Below are 16,468 nucleotides of genomic sequence, written 5' to 3' on the forward strand. Positions count from 1 at the left end.
CCCCGTGTTCCTCCCAAATAGCAGAAGGGCCAGTCTGACCATCAATCAATTCCACCGTCCGGACTGGGCCGTGCTCACCGGCTGGTGGGGTCCCTGAGGTGCAAGGTCCCGGGTGGACTTCCTTTCTCCCCTGGCTGCAGGCAAGCGTTGGTAGGGGCTTCACCTCTAGGTGTGGCCTGAAGGGACGAGAGCCTTCCTCTCGCTTGAAGCGTGGACTTAGCATTTTGGTTTCAGACCCAGGCTCTGCACTTACCAGTTGCCCTGGTAACTGTGTCCAGGAGGATTTCTCCCTCAGGACCCACACGGGGAGCAGGAGGCTGGGCCAGTCACCCCCAAAGATCCCTGCCTTGACGGCTTACATGTTAGCTTTTTTTTCTTTTTCTTTTTTAATTGATTAATTTATTTGGCTGCATTGGGTCTTTGTTGCTGCACGCAGGCTTTTCTCTAGTTGCGGCGAGTGGGGGCTATTCTTCGTTGCGGTGCGCGGGCTTCTCATTGCGGTGGCCTCTCTTGTTGCAGAGCACGGGCTCTGGGCGCGCGGGCTTCAGTAGTTGTGGCACGTGGGCTCAGCAGTTGTGGCTCGCGGGCTGTAGAGCGCAGGCTCAGTAGTTGTGGAACACGGGCTTAGTTGCTCCAGGACATGTGGGATCTTCCCGGACCAGGGCTTGAACCCGTGTCCCCTGCATTGGCAGGCGGATTCCTAACCACTGTGCCACCAGGGAAGTCCCTTAGCTATTTATTTATTTATTTTTTTTTAAAAAATATTTGTTTATTTATTTATTTATGGCTGTGTTGGGTCTTCGTTTCTGTGCGAGGGCTTTCTCCAGTTGCGGCGAGCGGGGGCCGCTCTGCATCGCGGCGCGCGGGCCTCTCACCCTCGCGGCCTCTCTTGTTGCGGAGCACAGGCTCCAGACGCGCAGGCTCAGTAATTGCGGCTCACGGGCCCAGCCGCTCCGCAGCACGTGGGATCTTTCTTCCCAGACCAGGGCTCGAACCCGTGTCCCCTGCACTGGCAGGCAGATTCTCAACCACTGCGCCACCGGGGAAGCCCCCTTAGCTTTTTTTTTTTTTTTTTTTTTTAATATTTTAATTTTATTGGAGTATAGTTGGTTTACAATGTTGTGTTAGTTTCAGGCGTACAGCAAAGTGATTGTTATACGTGTACATTCTTTTTTTAGATTCTTTTCTCATACAGTTTATCACAGAATGTTAAAGAGAGTTCCCTGTGCTATACAGTAGGTCCTTGTTGGTTATGTCTTATGTATAGTAGTATGGTGTATGTTCACCCCAAGCTCCTGATTTATTCCTCCCCTTTGGTAGCTGTTAAGTGTGTTTTCGATATCTTTGTAAGTCTGTTTGTTTTGTAAGTTAAGTTCATTTGCATCTTTTTCAAAGTTAGATTCCACATGAGTGATAGCATATGGTATTTGTCTGCGTGTTAGCTATTGAATGAGATGCCGTCTATGAAAATGCCTGGGGCACCCCAAACCTCAGGGTGGGGGGCAGGCAGGTGGCAGCTACAAAGAAGGACTAGCCCACAGACCCATCCTCAGTGCCCGGCCCCAGGCCCTCTCAGCCCAGGGTCCCCTTGGTTACTTAGCGAACCTGCGATTTTTTTTTTTTTTTTTTTTTTTTTTTTGGCCACTCGTGGCATGTGGGATCTTGGTTCCATCTTAGTTCCAGGCTGCATATCCCAGTGGGAGCAGGCTGTCTGCCTCTGCTTGTTCTGAGGCTTCAGAGCAAAGGCCGCCCCCAGGTCCAGTGTCTGGCTGAGTAGATGCTGGCTGGACACAGGTGCCCTTTTTCTTCCAGCCTCTTTAGGGCTCACTGGTTACCAGGAGCAGAAGCCCACTCGCTGAGCAAGCAGCAGAGGCTCTTGGCCGGGTGTGGGCTCACAGGAGGGAGGGTTAAGAGGTGAGCCATCGGTGTCTGGAAGGACAGGCACTACAGCTCGGGGAACCATTCCTGGTGGGAGTGAAATGGCACTGTTTCAGCATCAGTCTCTCAAGAGAGAGCGTGGTAACTGGCCTACTGTGGGTCACCCGGTGGGGATGAGGGAACGCCATGGCCACACCGCGCCGAGGCTGCGGGGAGCGGGCTGGCACCAGAGAAGGAAGAGGGGCCGTGAACAGGTCCACAAGGCCTACGCCACCCCTCGGGCGGGTAGGGTCCCACAGAGCAGGGAAAGGACCAGCTGGAAGGTGGCCCCGAGCCAGGGGCACACCTCTTCCGCCACTTGGGTCCGCCTGCCCCTCACTGAGGAAACCCGGTCTCAGGGCCCAGTGTCCCTAATCTCACTGGCTTGACTTAGCACCAACAAGAGACAGCAGTGATGGCTCTTCCAGCGATGGAAGATTTTAGAAGGAAGAGTAAGATCAGGCCTGGCATACGTCACAGTCACAATTTCTGGCTTCCAGTTGTTATTTTGGTCACGTGATCGAACACCTGATAAAAATGAACTCATTTATCTGTGCCAAGCACTCTGCTACCACGAGCCCACGAGGATGTCATTTCCATTGTACACGTGTGGAGAAGGGCTCTGGGTCCACTGACAGAGCTCCGGCCTTCACCTGTCCGCCTCCCTCAGCTTCTCCACCTGAAGGTCCTTGAAAGGAACTGCACGCAGGTGTCTCTCCCGTTCCCCGTCTCTATCTCAGTGGTACTCTGCACTCAGTAAAGATGTGCCCCATCTGGGAACTTTCTCATCAGACCACACACAGAGAGGAGCTGGGCCCAAGGATTGGGGGACAGGCGTGTCAGGGACCCAGGTACCTCAAACCAGAGGGGCTTCGCCGGGGTGTGGGCCCTACTGCCCTGCCACAGCTGCCCTGGTGTCAAGCCTGGAGAGCACGGACTGCAGCTCGGAGGGCCCTTGGGCGCGTTAACCCCAACCTGTTTCCCCACGTCACCCAGGGCGGTGAAGATGGCGTGGGACGAGTGCGGACATGCCTGCACAGAGCAGGCGTTTGCTGAAATGAAAGGGGAGGCGGGGGAGAGCCCCCATCCCATCACACCTGATGACGGGACGGCCCCAGCTCTTCAGGACAGGTGGGGCGGGGTCTGCGCGGAGCGGGGGCCCAGAGAAGCGGCTGGGGATTTGCAAGGACCCCCCTGCTCGCTCACCACGTGGGCCCCACGCCCCCACTGGGGTCAGCCCTCCCAGCCGAGCTCACACATGCTTGGACAGCGAGGCAGGCGAGAAAGAACACAAGGCCAGTGCTAACTGCATCCCAGTTTCTTTTTATTTTTTTTGTTCTTTTTTTCTTTTTTTTTTTTTTTTAAGTATGGAAGCTCAAGTATAAGATGTAGATTTTTTTTTAAGCTTTACAAAAAAACAAAATAAAACAAAAACTCCTTTTGCATTCCATAAAAATTGACAGAAAAGCACCTGGCCAGAAGAGCAGGACGGTCCGCAGGTCCCCGCCCCCCACCGTGTGGTCTCCGCGGGACAGGGGCCAGGCTTGCGGGACGACGCTGAGGGCCACCTCTCCTTTCTCCCAGAGCTGTCCCCTGTCCCCGCCGACCCCCAACCCCAAGCAACTCCCAAACACACGTGGAATCAGATTTCCAGTTTTTCTTCTATCTTTCACACACCACAGTTATTTCATAAAATTTTTTTGTTTTACATTTTTTACACCAATGTAACAAAAGGGTGGGAGGGAAGGGAGGCAGACAGACAGTGTATTTTATGCCTATAAATGGGTGGTGGCGGAGAGACGGGGGGGGGGGGGGCCGGGGCAAACAGAAAACATGGTTTCTATGGAAATACCGAGTTTTGATAGCAAAATATGGTGGGAAGTAGGCCTCAGAGACAAGAAGGGTGTTTATAGGGTTTATTCTCAGGGAGAGATGGCGCTGTGCAGTGGTGATGCAAGTTGTTGTGTGACCTGGGGGGGCGGAGGGAAGGGACGAGGGAGGGAGCAGAAAACGAGTTTCTAAGAAAGGAATCTAATGAGCGCACGGCGGCGGCGTGTCCGGTTAGTGGGAAGACGAGGCTTAACACTGCTGCTTTCTCTTCAAAGCCTCCACCAGGTCATTCTTAAGAGCTTCTTGTTTTGATTTGTCTGCAAAAGTCTGCACAGACCTGCCCGGGGAGAAGAACTGTCATTAGCAGGCTGAACAGGAAGAGTGTAGCCCTGCCCGTGCGTCCAGGGCGAGGGGCCGGGTCACTGGGCTGGGTGCCCCCCCCCCCCCGCCCCCGATCCTCTGGGAGTGCGAGGTGCAAGCTGTGCGGAGGGGGCAGAGGGGCCCAGAGCCCGAGGCCGGCCCCGCGGGGGAGGCCACGGCCCACCTCTGCACCAGGCTGGGCGTGACCTGGACGCTGGGCACAGGTCCCAATGTCAGCCTGAACCAGAAGTGGGCCTCCAAGCACGACACAGCAGAGACCGTCTGTGCTTCAGCTCAGCTGTAGACTCAGGCCAGAGGCCGAGAGATAAGGACCCCGTTACAAAGCACGGGGTGCAAGGGGCTGGCCACCCAGCGAGCGTTAAGAACCAGCACCTCGGACGTCTGAGCCCGCTGCCTGGGCAGCACCTGCGGGCAGGCACTTTCAGGCTTCTGCGAGGCACCATCAGCTGTTAACTTGGCCAAGAAAGTCCCTCAGCCTGAACTTCAAGAGGCAGGAAGGGACAGGTAAGTGGCCCTGGGTCGCTGCTGTCAAATCCTGAATTTGTGGGGAAATGTTCACGGGAGTGCGCTTACGCACAGGTTAGAGCGAACAACAGCTAACCTTTGTAGAGGCTGTACAATTTACAGAGTGCTTCTCACGCACACTTCACTCTCACAAGCATCCTGGAGGGGTCTGAGCGTTATTCCCAATTTACAGATGAGGAAACTGAGGCTCAGAGAAATGCTCCTGGCAATGACCTTAACGATCACTTTGTCAGATTTCCTCGATGTGTGGGTTAACCAGGAACTTACTATTTATAAACTTCCTAACAGTTTCAAAGCAGTGGAAACAAAGAGTGGAAGGCTGCCTTGCAGGAATGCTGTGGAGCCACGGGAATGTCACGCTTGACACGCACTGGCCGTGAAACAGAATGGGAAGGAGAGACCAAAAAATAATCCCCCAGCGCCGAATATGGGTGAAATACAATGAAGTAGGACCCAGGAGCATCCCACGTGGAATTCTGGCTACTGAGTCCTAGAAACATCATGGGAAGTGCCCTCAGGATGGTAAAGAAGGAGGCAGAGACAAGGCTTTGAAAGAGTCTATGTGCAACTACAAAAATTCCCATGAGAAATGCTGACATTTTTGGTTGATGCTGCTGAATACACGTTTCTGAGTATTTGCTCTGCTCTGCTCTGTGACGGCCAAAGGAAGGGTCAGGCACCAGCCCTGGTGGCCCTCGGGCTGCAGACCTCAGCCAGCGCACCACGGGCTTCTGGAAAGCTCCCAATGGGAGGCTAACTTGCCCAGTGGGAGGATGCGGTGGGCGAAGTGGTGGCTCCCACGGCACCCCGGCCCGAGTGGGTGCGGGCTCTTCTGGGAAGGAGCACACCAGGCCTGGGCTGTACCCAGCCCCCCGCTACCCCCACAAAGGAGAAATTTCCAGTGTTAGAACCAGGTAAGAAACAGCAGGTTAGGCTTGGAACGGCTGGAGGTGTAAGGAGCAGGGCACTCGTTTAGGGAAAGGAGCTCGGGAAGGTCACTGCCAAGCAACTCGGAACCAAGGCCTGCAGGTGGGAAGGAGGGTCTGTCCTGGACAGAAGGTGCCAGGCTGCCCACTGCTGCAGGGGGTCCATATCAGAAAGCCTCCAGTGAATGGCCACAGAACTGGCCGAGGTGAGGGATCCAGAAGATTCTAGACCCACCCTAAAAGCTGAGGGGCTGGAGAGAAAACTGCACTACCTGGAATGACTTAAAAGGGGGTTTTCTTAATGCTCTGATGGGCGTGTGACGGTCCGAGCATGAGGCTGGAGGCTGACAGATGCCCCAGGCCTGACGCTGGCACACACGCAGACCAGACTGTGCTGCGGTCCCACGGCTGCAGAAGAGCCGCTCCGCCTGGTTACACAGGTGCCCCACCTCCATCCCGCCCACCGGGCCTCTTCCGGGTCAGGGTCTCCGAGTCCTGCCCCTGGGCCTGGGAAGAAGCCCCTAAGTCCAGGCTCTACAGCCCTGCCCAGCTGGGTTTCCAAACGCCTCTTATTAAAATCAGTTTCCCTCCTCCTCTCCGGGGACGCTGACTGCTTTCACACATCTGTATCTGTCACTAGCTCAAGTCATGGTCCTCGGCCATTGTCTACAGCCAGACTACTTCCCCTCCATCGGCGTAAGGCATTTAGGAGGACAGCTGAGCTCGCCAGGGGCAGAGGGTTATGCCGGTCCCGGCGGCTCCAGCGGCACCCGGTCTTGGGGGCACCAGGCCCGGCCCGGGGATTACAGCCCCACTCTGTGTCCCATCCTCAGACTCAGGGCGATACACCGTCCCCTTTTAGGTCGGCTAGCCCCAGTCAATCTCCCACCGAGAAGGGGGCTCATTTGGCTTCTGGGATCCTTGGTGGACAGCTGGCGAAGCCCCGGCTGCACACACAGCAGAGAGGCCGCCAAGGCCGCCGGCCGAGCGGGAGGCCACCGGGAGCGGCGCAGGCGAGCGGCTCCTGCCGGAGAGGCGACGGTGATGCCCGGCCTGCCAGGCCGGCCCGGGCTGCTCCGGGGGGCAGAAGCCCAGACGGCCCGCCCTCACACGCAGCCCCGCCCAGAGCGCAAAGCACACACACCGCACGCGTGATGCAGGTCCGTGTAACGCGGGGCGAGTCTGCACGTTAAGGGGGCTGCTCCCAGCCGAGCGGACACGGGGTTAGTGGTGTTTAAGGGTCCGGCGGGGTCTCGGCGGGTTGGTGAGTCCTGTTTAGTGGGGCGGGCGCTCAGGCCTCTCAGGCAGGGTACCTGGAGCGGCTTAATTATCAGGCTGGATGTGGATCTGGCGCTGCGTCAGCACTTGGGAAAGCTCCCTCTGCAGCTGCAGGAACTTGGGGTTGTCGGGGATAACGTCAACAGATCTACAGAGAGTGTGCAGAGGTGAGTGCAGCGGGAGGGGGAGGACGGGACCCAGGAGCACAGGGGGGCGACAGCTGAGAGGAAGTGCAGGGGACACACAGGCAGAAGAGAGAGGGGAGTGTCACCAAGGCCGCTGCCGCTCGGGGGCTGTGGTGGGGAGGTTCTGGCCGCGGTGCTCTTGCGGGCGGCCGTCACGGTTTTCGGGGGCTCAGACCACGACCCCGCAGGCTCCCTGCAGCTTTCTCTAATTTTTCAGCCACCGCCCGGGGACCCAGCAGGCCAGGCGGGTGCGTGGCTGGCTCAGGGGCCCCAGGCCAGGAAGCTCTGGGCAGAGATGACTTATGAGGCCCCAGGCTCAGCAGCCAGAAGAGAGCAACGCTCTGGGGGTGGAATAAAACCCACCGGGGGCCAGACCACGTTCCCCACAGGCAGGGAGGAAATCAGAAAGATGATGAGTCCAAAGTGGGCCCACTCTTTTAAAACTCTATGAGTGAAAGACTAAAACATCTGTCTCCTGGACAGATTCACAAACCAGAGCTGCTTCCTGCCTCTCCTTGTTCCCAAAGGAGAGATGTGTCCACAGTGGGGGATTAGAGGGCTGGAAGCCAAGGGCAGAGCGGCAGCCCCTGGACTCGCGTGGTGGTGTAGGGCCGCACGCCGGCCTCCATCCCACCCCCTCCCTTCGGCTGCCCTGCTCCTGGACGGGCGGAGGGCCACTGGGAGGAGTCCCTGGTCGAAGGTCACACGGCTCTGGCTGACAGAGGCTGCATGAGATCCCGGCCTCCCGAATCCAAGGCCCGTCTCGCTCCACAGCGGCCTCCACTGCCCCCAAAGGGGCTCTGGCCTCCTACCCTGCCCACCATGACCCTGAGGACCCAGCGAGCCCCTGAGCCCCCTTCGGCCTTCACTTGGGCCGACGCTGAAGAACCGAGGGCACAAGACGTGTGGGGAGGGGCAGCCAACAGCCCTGAGAGGACCCCAGGGTGGCGGGTCCCTCTCCAGAAAGCAGCAGGTCGGGGGGCTCTTTCTGTGGGATACTCTGCTGCCCTGGAAACCAGCCAACCAGAGGCCAGTGGTGTCATGCCCTCCTGTGTCTTAGGGTCTGATCTGGAGGTATCCTCAGGCCCAGGAGCCAAAGGGGCCGGGCAGATTCTTTAGGTGGGACTCAGGCTGAGGGACCGAGAGGTGACTCCAGGGACAAGGGCACCGATATTGTTAAGGTGAATGGGCCCCAGGAAAACAAAAATGGTGCAAGTCTACTCTGATTCCCACATCTATCCTGAGTACACACTCTGTATGCCGGGCTTTACCTTGCAAAATCTGCATTAACAACCCTATAAGGAGGATACCTCAGCCCTGGTTTACAAAGGAGGAAACAGAGGCCCAAGGCCATAAGTGACCTAGGATTCAAATCCACATCTTTCTGGTTCCGAAGCCCGTGCTTTGGGGTACATTACCTTAGCCCATTAACGATGTCCTTTGTTTTTCCAAAGTAGATCTCATTCAGCGTACTCCTGATTTTATTTTCCATGTCCTGGAAAAGGAGGCCGGTGAGACTGACGGGAACGCCCTCCCTCCTCCCGCCCCGCACCCCTGCAGTCCCTGCTGTGACCGCAGGGTGGAGGCACGTGAGTGCGCCAAAGCCGGCGAGGGAGCCGCACGGCCAAGACCGCGCGTGTCACGTGTGCTCTGAGCGCCTCCCCATCCTGGCGCCCAGGACGCCAGTACCAGGTCCCGGTGTCCCAGGCTGACCCTCACTGGGAGCTGGCCCACCCCGCCCGACCACCCGCCAGCCCTCCCCCCAGCTCTGTGAACAACCCTGTGCAGCTGGAGAGCACCCCCTTCTTCCAGGTGGCGTGGGGAAGGGGGAGCTGAGGTGCAGCTCAAGCTCCTCCTCCAGAGCCCACTGGTGTTCCCGGGATCTGCTTCCCGTCTGAGCTCAGGTCTCCGCTCGCACCCACTGGAATGGGGGAGACAGGACTTAGGGCCTCCCGAGCTGAGTCTTCTGGGTGCACGTGCTTGGGGGACAGTAGAGGGGGTGCCTCTGGAGCTGGGCCCTGCTTGCGTCCAGATCAGAAGGCTCAGGAAACAAGAGGCCAGGGCAAAACATGAGAAATGCGCTGCTGGCTGCTGTGGAGTTGCGAGGGAGCAGCAAAGGAGGCCAGCAGCCCGCAGCCGGGCTCCAGGGGCGAACATCCCGTGCGGTGGAGGTGAACCGCGGCAGCAGGAGGCCCACTCACCTCGACCAGGCGCCCGATGTTGGCTATGTGCGGGGAGCAGTCGCTCACGGTTTCATCCTTCTCCATCTGCAAGAGACAGAAATGTTCCTCTCGGTCAGAGAGCCGGGTGAGGGCGCAGGGCCTGTTCTCCCTGCTGGCAGGGCCGGGGCCAGCTGGCGGGGGTTGAAGGCCACTTTTCCAGTGAGGGAGCCCCAGCACAAAGCAACCCAAGTTTCAGGTCGCAGACAGTCCAGCCAGCAGAAGCCCCGAGGCCCCGTTTCCAGGGGAGAGTCTTGTTCCGCCCTGTGGAGCACACCCCACCTCCACCTCCACAGCCCACAGCAGGGAGGGCACAGGTGACCACCCCTGCCAGGCACAGGCTCAGCTTGGGGCCTGATGTCGCAGATGAGCCCCCAAAGTGCCGTGCCGCTGCCGTGCCTGCGTGGCAGCTACGGAGGGAGGGACCGGCAACCCGGGCGTCAGGAGACTCCGAGGCTCAGACAGATGGGGTGACCCGCCCAAGGTCACACAGGGAGTGACAGCAGAGCCCGGGTCAAAGCCATGCTTACTTCCAAGCCTGCATTCCTTCTACTCTGTGAGGCTGCAGGGCCGGCCGAGTGACCGTGTGGAACTTGAACAAGAGAATCTCAATCCGCATCCCTGGTTATGACAGAGGGGGTTTTAGAGGAGGTGGGACCCAGCGAGCCAGTTCTGGCCCAGTGATCAGTACTCTGAGTATTAAAAGGAAAGGGGGCAGGGAGGGGAGAAGGCACTGATGACCCTGACACGAGCACTGAGCCATGACGCACGCAGAGCTCTCCCGCAACTTCCGCCCTATGTTTAAGGCTTACTTCCCTCACAAAATTATACATTCCTTAAGGGCAGATGTATGTACCTGTTTTACACTTCACAGGTGCCTAGCAGAGTGCTAAGTGCATAAACGCTGTTTAAACCGAGTGGAAGCGTAGCTACGGTCACCACTGTTATTTATTTATTTAGAAAGATTTATTTATTATTAATTAATTAATTTAGTTTATTTTTGGCTGTGTCGGGTCTCAGTTGCGGCACGGGGGCTCTTCGTTGCAGCACGCGGGCTTCTCTCTAGTTGTGGCGCGCGCAGGCTCCAGGGTGGGTGGGCTCTGTAGTTAGCGGCACGCAGGCTCTCTAGTTGAGGCGCGCGAGCTCAGTAGTTGCAGCGTGCGGGCTTAGTTGCCCCATGGCATGTGGGATCTTAGTTCCCTGACCAGGGACTGAACCTGCGTCCCCTGCATTGTAAGGCGGATTCTTTACCACTGGACCACCAGGGAAGTCCCTCGCCACTGTTACTGAAATAAAATCTGGAAGCTGAGGCAGTTTGGGGGAGAATGGATACACGTATACGTACGGCTGAGTCGCTTTGCTGTGCACCTGGGACTATCACAACACTGTTAATCAGCTATACTCCAATATGAAATAAAAAGTTTAAAAAAATACAAAAAAAATCTGGAAGCTGAAATAGGCAATCAAGAAACAGGATGAGAAGACAGGAACTGGATCAGGAAGGCTAGAGCTCAAAATGAATTCAGACTAGTGAAAAAAGCAGAGCAAAGGTGGAAGGTTAACTACCTTCAGAACCGGAAGAACAGGGCAGATGCTTGGGGTGCGTGGTGGTCTGTTCAGAGGCTAAAGGCCTCTGCCCAGTCTCACCTGTTTTTACTTCTCTTACCCATTAGGGAGAGTGACTTCCAGGCTGGGAAAGGTAGAACAGACCCCGTTAGGAGGGAGACAAAGCCGCAGATGGTAGGAGAGAACCAAGTCACTTTGTTTTTTTGTTTTTTTTAATATCTTTTATTTTATTACTTATTTATTTTGGCTGTGTGGGGTTTTCATTGCTGTTGGGCGGGTTTTCTCTAGTTGCGGCGAGCGGGGGCTGCTCTTCGTTGTGGTGAGCGGGCTTCTCATTGCGGTGGCTTCTCTGGTTGCGGAGCACGGGCTCTAGGCGCGCGGGATTCAGTAGTTGTGGCTCGCGGGCTCTAGAGCGCAGGCTCAGTAGTTGTGGCGCACGGACTTAGTTGCTCCGCGGAATGTGGGATCTTCCCAGACCAGGGCTCGAACCCGTGTCCCCTGCGTTGGCAAGCGGATTCTTAACCACTGCGCCACCAGGGAAGTCCCCAAGTCACTTTAAATGATGACGTTTCAGGGTCAAAAAAATCCGATTCTGTGACAGAGACATCCTTGAAAAGTTACGGCACACTTCAGAGGTGCCAGAACACTGGGGGAGGGGCAGAGGCTGACCCCACTTCCATAACAGAAGGAAGACTGGAGTTGGAAATTAAACACTGGTTTGACACTGATCCAGACAACTATTTTTGATGGGACTGTTAAAAAAAATCATCTGCTGGCACACTTTCACGTGAGATACTCCAGGAGCCAGCACGGGCTCGCCATGAACGTGACCTGCTGCGAGACTCTCCAATTTCCTACTGAGAAGGGGATGCTGGGCTGCAGAACAGGGGGCTCCTCTAGGATCACATCACTGTGGCAGGTTCCCATCTAAGATCCTGTGGCCGAGGCTGGACGGCAGCCCGCTCATGTTCCCAAGGTGGCCTCCAGGGCATCTCGCAGGATTCTCTACCTGGCCCTGGGTCTACCTGTTTGTCCAGGACTTAAAGAAAGTTACAGCGCAGAGGGTGCATGGGATCCTACTGCCAGCATCAAGGGTGGAGGTGATGAGAAGGGTCCTTCCAGGACCCGAGACACGGGTCGGCTGCAGACCACAGCGCTCCCTGGCGGCAGCCACCTCACTCCGCCTGGTCCTCACGAGAACCACTTTAAACCCGAGGAAACCGAAGCTTAAAGGTGTCAGGTGCCTCTGCCCAGATGACAGCCCCGTTCGACCCCGCCACCTCTGCTCCTCCTGCCCCTGTGTGCTGACTATACCTTCACCAGGGCAAACGCAAACCACCTACTTTGGCTCAAACATTAATCTCACCGAGAACAAGATGAGGAACAAGCCCAGTGAAGAGACTTGTGGGTTTTAGGTGATTTCAAGCTTGACAAGAATGTGATGGGACCAAAATGAAGCTATATTACTGGGGCCCAGCTCAGGGGCGGTGCGCCCCCCATCACACGACGAAGCTGCAGGGGCGAGGCCGCGTCACTTGCTGAGGGGGGCCCCTCCGTTCCGTCCCAGCCCAGCCACATCCACAGGGCTGGATGCAGTCTGGGTTTTCAGAGAGCCGTGGGCAAACTGGAGTCCTTCGGCTTAAAAGGTCTGAACACCCTGACCCCAAGAAATGGGAAAGAATGTGGATATCTCAGGCCAGGAGGGGAAAGACTCGGGAGGTCCTGGCCATGCTCTGAGGGCCTGCTGTCCAGCAGGGGCGTGTCCGGCAATCCATGTCATTGCCAAGGGGCGACGGAGCTCTCTTGTTATTATATCTGCATCTGCTCACAGAGCAATGAGCCCCGGGTCCCTGCAGGTGTCTGGGGAGAAACGGGGTGGCCATGTGTCAAGATGCTACAAGAGGGGGATCCGGAGTAGAGTGATGGTCTGGAACCCACGGCCTTGCGAGGCCCTTTCTAAGTCAGGAGACTAAGTCTGACAGCGAAGACGCCTGGTCTCTGAGAGTCTCTGAGAGCGAAGACGCCTGGCTCTGGCAAGACCGTCTGGCTGAGGACTGGCCAAAGAGGAGAGACTGAGTGAGATGCTAGAATGATCGGCTGCTCTGCCGCCAACACCGGGCCCTGAGCCACCCCGGGCACTCTGGCCAGTGATCCTGGGGAGTCTTGATCCCGAGACTCAGGGGCTGCCACAAAACAGGAGGTGAGCGTGCCCACCGACTTCAAAGTGCAGCCACTCCCCACCGTTTCAGGTGGATGAGCACCCCACCCTGGGTGGCGCCGTGGCGTGTGCGGGACATGCCGGGCCCCGAGCAAAACCCTGCGGCCACGACGACTGGAGCGTGTGCGTGTTGAACAGGGGCTGGGACCACGCTCCGCCCTGAGGAACGACGGCGCTTGCCTACCCATTCTTAAAAGGCATTTTTGGACACCGACACGCTGGCACTGAGTGTCCTCTCCTCCCACGTGGAAGGGGTTTCTGTGCCCGCCCAGACGGCAGCTCAGGGCTGCTCTTCCGGGCAAGGAGAGGCCTGGGGGGTCTGACCCAAATGAATTACGTCCTCCCACAAACTGGCCTCTCCGCCTCCCCAGCTCCACGCAGACGGCAGACTCCTGGCAACCCCAGGGAAGCAGTGAGGCCCTGAAGCTCAGTGAGGGCCCCATTTTAAATGCGCATCAACCACCCAAAGTTGAGGCCAGAACTGGTGGCAAAGGGCTCAGGGCCATCAGGGAAGCAAAGTCACATCAGATACCCGACCGCTTGGGTGTCACCTCTGCTTCAGAATCAAGAGCCATCCTCCAACAAAGGAAAAGGCTGGAACTGCTGGGCGCTCAAAGATAAAAGAGGTCTGGGCATAGGGGCCAGGGCGGGTGAGCCTCCCCCAGGGAGGACACCAGGGGCCACGAAGCTTGAGGCAGGGAATCTGAGCCCAAGGCAAAGGCCCAGCAGGGCCCGGGGGGAGGGAAGGAAGAGGGTGGGCTGGGGTCGGGGCAGAGGCCCAGCACACAGACATGTCTCCACGGCCCCCCTGCCCGCACCCCTGCCGACTCCCTTCACACCTGGTCAGGGTCAGCTCGCTGGCAAAGCTGACCTGCCAAAAATGGAACTATTCTTGCATTGCAGATATTAGTACATCCTTATAAAAGGGGCTGCCAGAGGAAAACATTTTTATGTGCTGTGGTCGCACAGATGTTCCACAAGGTGGTTCCAACCGAGCCTGGAGTCAGAGCCCCGCCCGCCTGTCCCCATCAAGCACCTCGGCTCCTCTCCGCGGCCCGGCGACGTGGAGGACAAGGGCGAGTGTGTAGAAAAGCAGGCCGTTTTCCTCAAAAGGGAAAACGTGAGCAGAGTGCCGTGCGGCACTTGCCAGTGAGCAGAGCCCGGAGGGTGGGGACCTGCAGGAAGCCAGCCCCGTCTAACGGCTCCTGCTCTGGAGCCCTGTGGGGCAAGGGCCTTCCTTGCCTCTGCACTGTTCTGAAGAACCTAATATGTGCACTAGGCCCAGAACGGCGCCTGGCTGAACGGCAGCTCCGTTCCCGGGACTCTCCCCGGCCTGGTTCCTCCTACTTACTGGGCTGTGCTCCGGGTCAGAGCGGGGCTGTGAGGCCAGGACTTAACATGCTGTCAAGCCAGAAGACAGTGGTCAGACAGCCTCTCAAGGAAGGTTCGGGTTGCCCAGTTTAGGAAAAATTTAACTGAGCCTAAAACTGTATACACTCTAGAAGATGGAAAAGTCTCTGCTTGCGTGATAGGTGGTAATAGCAGTAACAGCTATTATTTATTGGGCATAACACATATGTCAAAATGTTTTTTTATTTCTGCTCTACAACAATCTTGCCAAATGGGCATTATTAAGCTCGATGGTGAAAGTGCTGAATTTCAGAGAAGGGAAGTGGTTCGTCCAGGTCACGCAGCTGGAAAGAGACCGGGCTAGGATCTGAACCAAGGTCTGGATGATTCCAAAACCTGTTTTCTTCCAGGAGACTTCTCCATTTTCTCAACTTCATCCACGTTCTTTACTGGAAAACTCAAGGACAAACCGCAGTCCGGGGCTCAGAAATTCCGAGCAGTTTCACCCCTGCCTCATCCGCCTGCCTTCCCCCCAACCCTTCCCTTCCTCGCCTGCCCAACCTTCCTAGCGGGGGATGGGCACAGGGAGGCAGCCTCACACCAGCTTTCCCTCTCGACCAGGCTGGGTCATTCCGCCCCAGGTCACCGGACGTAAACCAAAGCATCCCTAGAAGCCACGCCACTCAAGTCTCTCCACCCCTGAACCCAGGAACCTTAGGGAACAAGGGGGCAGCTGGGGCTGGGCCTCTCCGGGTGAGAAAGTCCTCCCTGAACCACCCCGACTTTGGCCCGGACCCCTCTGTTCCCCACATCTGGAGGGAAGGCCATGGGCTCTTCCCCCTGCAACACGCCGCCTTGCCTGACTGCCAAGCGTGAGTCAAAGAGGATTTCCCTGCCTTGACACGCGGGCAAGTGCCTCTGCTGGAGTCTCACTGCTCGAAGATACATCACAAGGGAGCCCGGTGCTGAGCTGGGGGGAGAGCTCGCCTTCCGAGTGTCCGCCTTAATCTCCCAGCTCCACAGGACATTCCACCTCTGTTTCTAAATATTTAGAGTCGGAAAAAAATGTCAAATGAACATCTGCAGGGCCCGGGCCCAGGCTGGAAACCTTGGATCTCTGTCCCGAGATTCACAGTCTTGCCTCTTTCCCACGCCTCCAGCTGTCACACAGAAGTGACCTCTCGGTGCAACTTCCTTTTCAGCGCGTTGGTACTTGGCCTGCGGAAAGCAGCCTTCCCACCGGGGCCCAGGTGGCAGCTGCCGCCCTCCTGCCCTCAAGGATTGGCCGTGAGGAGGCTCTGCGAAGAGGCTCTGCGAAGACGGCCCTCACCTTGCCTCCCACAGCTGCAGGGATCTGCCAAAACACTTTCTCTGCTTGCTTTCCAGGGACGTCCCTAAGAGACATCTTTTGGCGGGGGCGGGGGAACAAAGGGCCGGAGTGGAGGAGATGGGTGAGGGCGCCTTGGTCTGAGCCCCTGGGGCATCTCCACAGCCGGCAGGTCACAACGAGGTGTGAAATGCAGCTCCAGTACATTTACCAAGAGCAGTAAGAAAGTCCGTGACGGGGGCTTCCCTGGTGGCGCAGTGGTTAAGAATCCACCTGCCAATGCAGGGGACATGGGTTCGATCCCCGGTCCGGGAAGATCCAACATGCCGCGGAGCAATGAAGCCCGTGCGCCACAACTACTGAGCCTGCGTTCCAGAGCCCGCGAGCCACAACTACTGAAGCCCGCGTGCCTAGAGCCCGTGCTCCACAACAAGAGAAGCCACCGCAATGAGAAGCCAACGAAGAGCAGCCCCCGCTCGCCGCACCTAGAGAAAGCACGCGCAGCAACGAAGACCCAACACAGCCAAAAAAAAAAAAAAAAAAAAAGTCAGTGAGGGCGCCTTGAGAGAGGAGAAGATGGAGGCAAAGCCTGGGGAGCCAGGGAAAGGGACTCCTGGGGGGACATTCCGCCAAGCCCAAGCCACGGCCCTTCCCAGGACAGGCACAGGAAGCAGGAAAGTGGGGGAGCCCTGGGCATCGTGCCAGGGGAGGGTGGCCCCGGCCTATGCAGCTGCGGGGTGGCCAGT

At 57.4% G+C, this 16,468-nt stretch overlaps 1 protein-coding gene across 2 annotated transcripts in view; it reads right to left on the minus strand.

Moving 5' to 3' along the window:
* Positions 1-3,559: 3,559 nt before the first annotated feature.
* The window catches only part of CAPZB (capping actin protein of muscle Z-line subunit beta), a 136,556-nt gene continuing 123,647 nt past the window's right edge, over positions 3,560-16,468 (minus strand). The window contains exons 7-10 of one of the 2 annotated variants that reach the window (XM_068539047.1): positions 9,244-9,309; positions 8,461-8,537; positions 6,893-7,005; positions 3,560-4,084 (exon numbers count right to left, since the gene is read on the minus strand). In XM_068539047.1, the coding sequence (XP_068395148.1) occupies positions 6,903-7,005; positions 8,461-8,537; positions 9,244-9,309 (246 nt within the window). In that variant the 3' untranslated portion in view covers positions 3,560-4,084; positions 6,893-6,902. The remainder of the gene's footprint in view (positions 4,085-6,892; positions 7,006-8,460; positions 8,538-9,243; positions 9,310-16,468) is intronic. The other variant, XM_068539048.1, reaches the window with a different exon arrangement.

This window comes from Eschrichtius robustus, chromosome 3, assembly GCF_028021215.1.
Source record: "Eschrichtius robustus isolate mEscRob2 chromosome 3, mEscRob2.pri, whole genome shotgun sequence".
Classification (NCBI taxonomy): Eukaryota; Metazoa; Chordata; class Mammalia; order Artiodactyla; family Eschrichtiidae; genus Eschrichtius; species Eschrichtius robustus.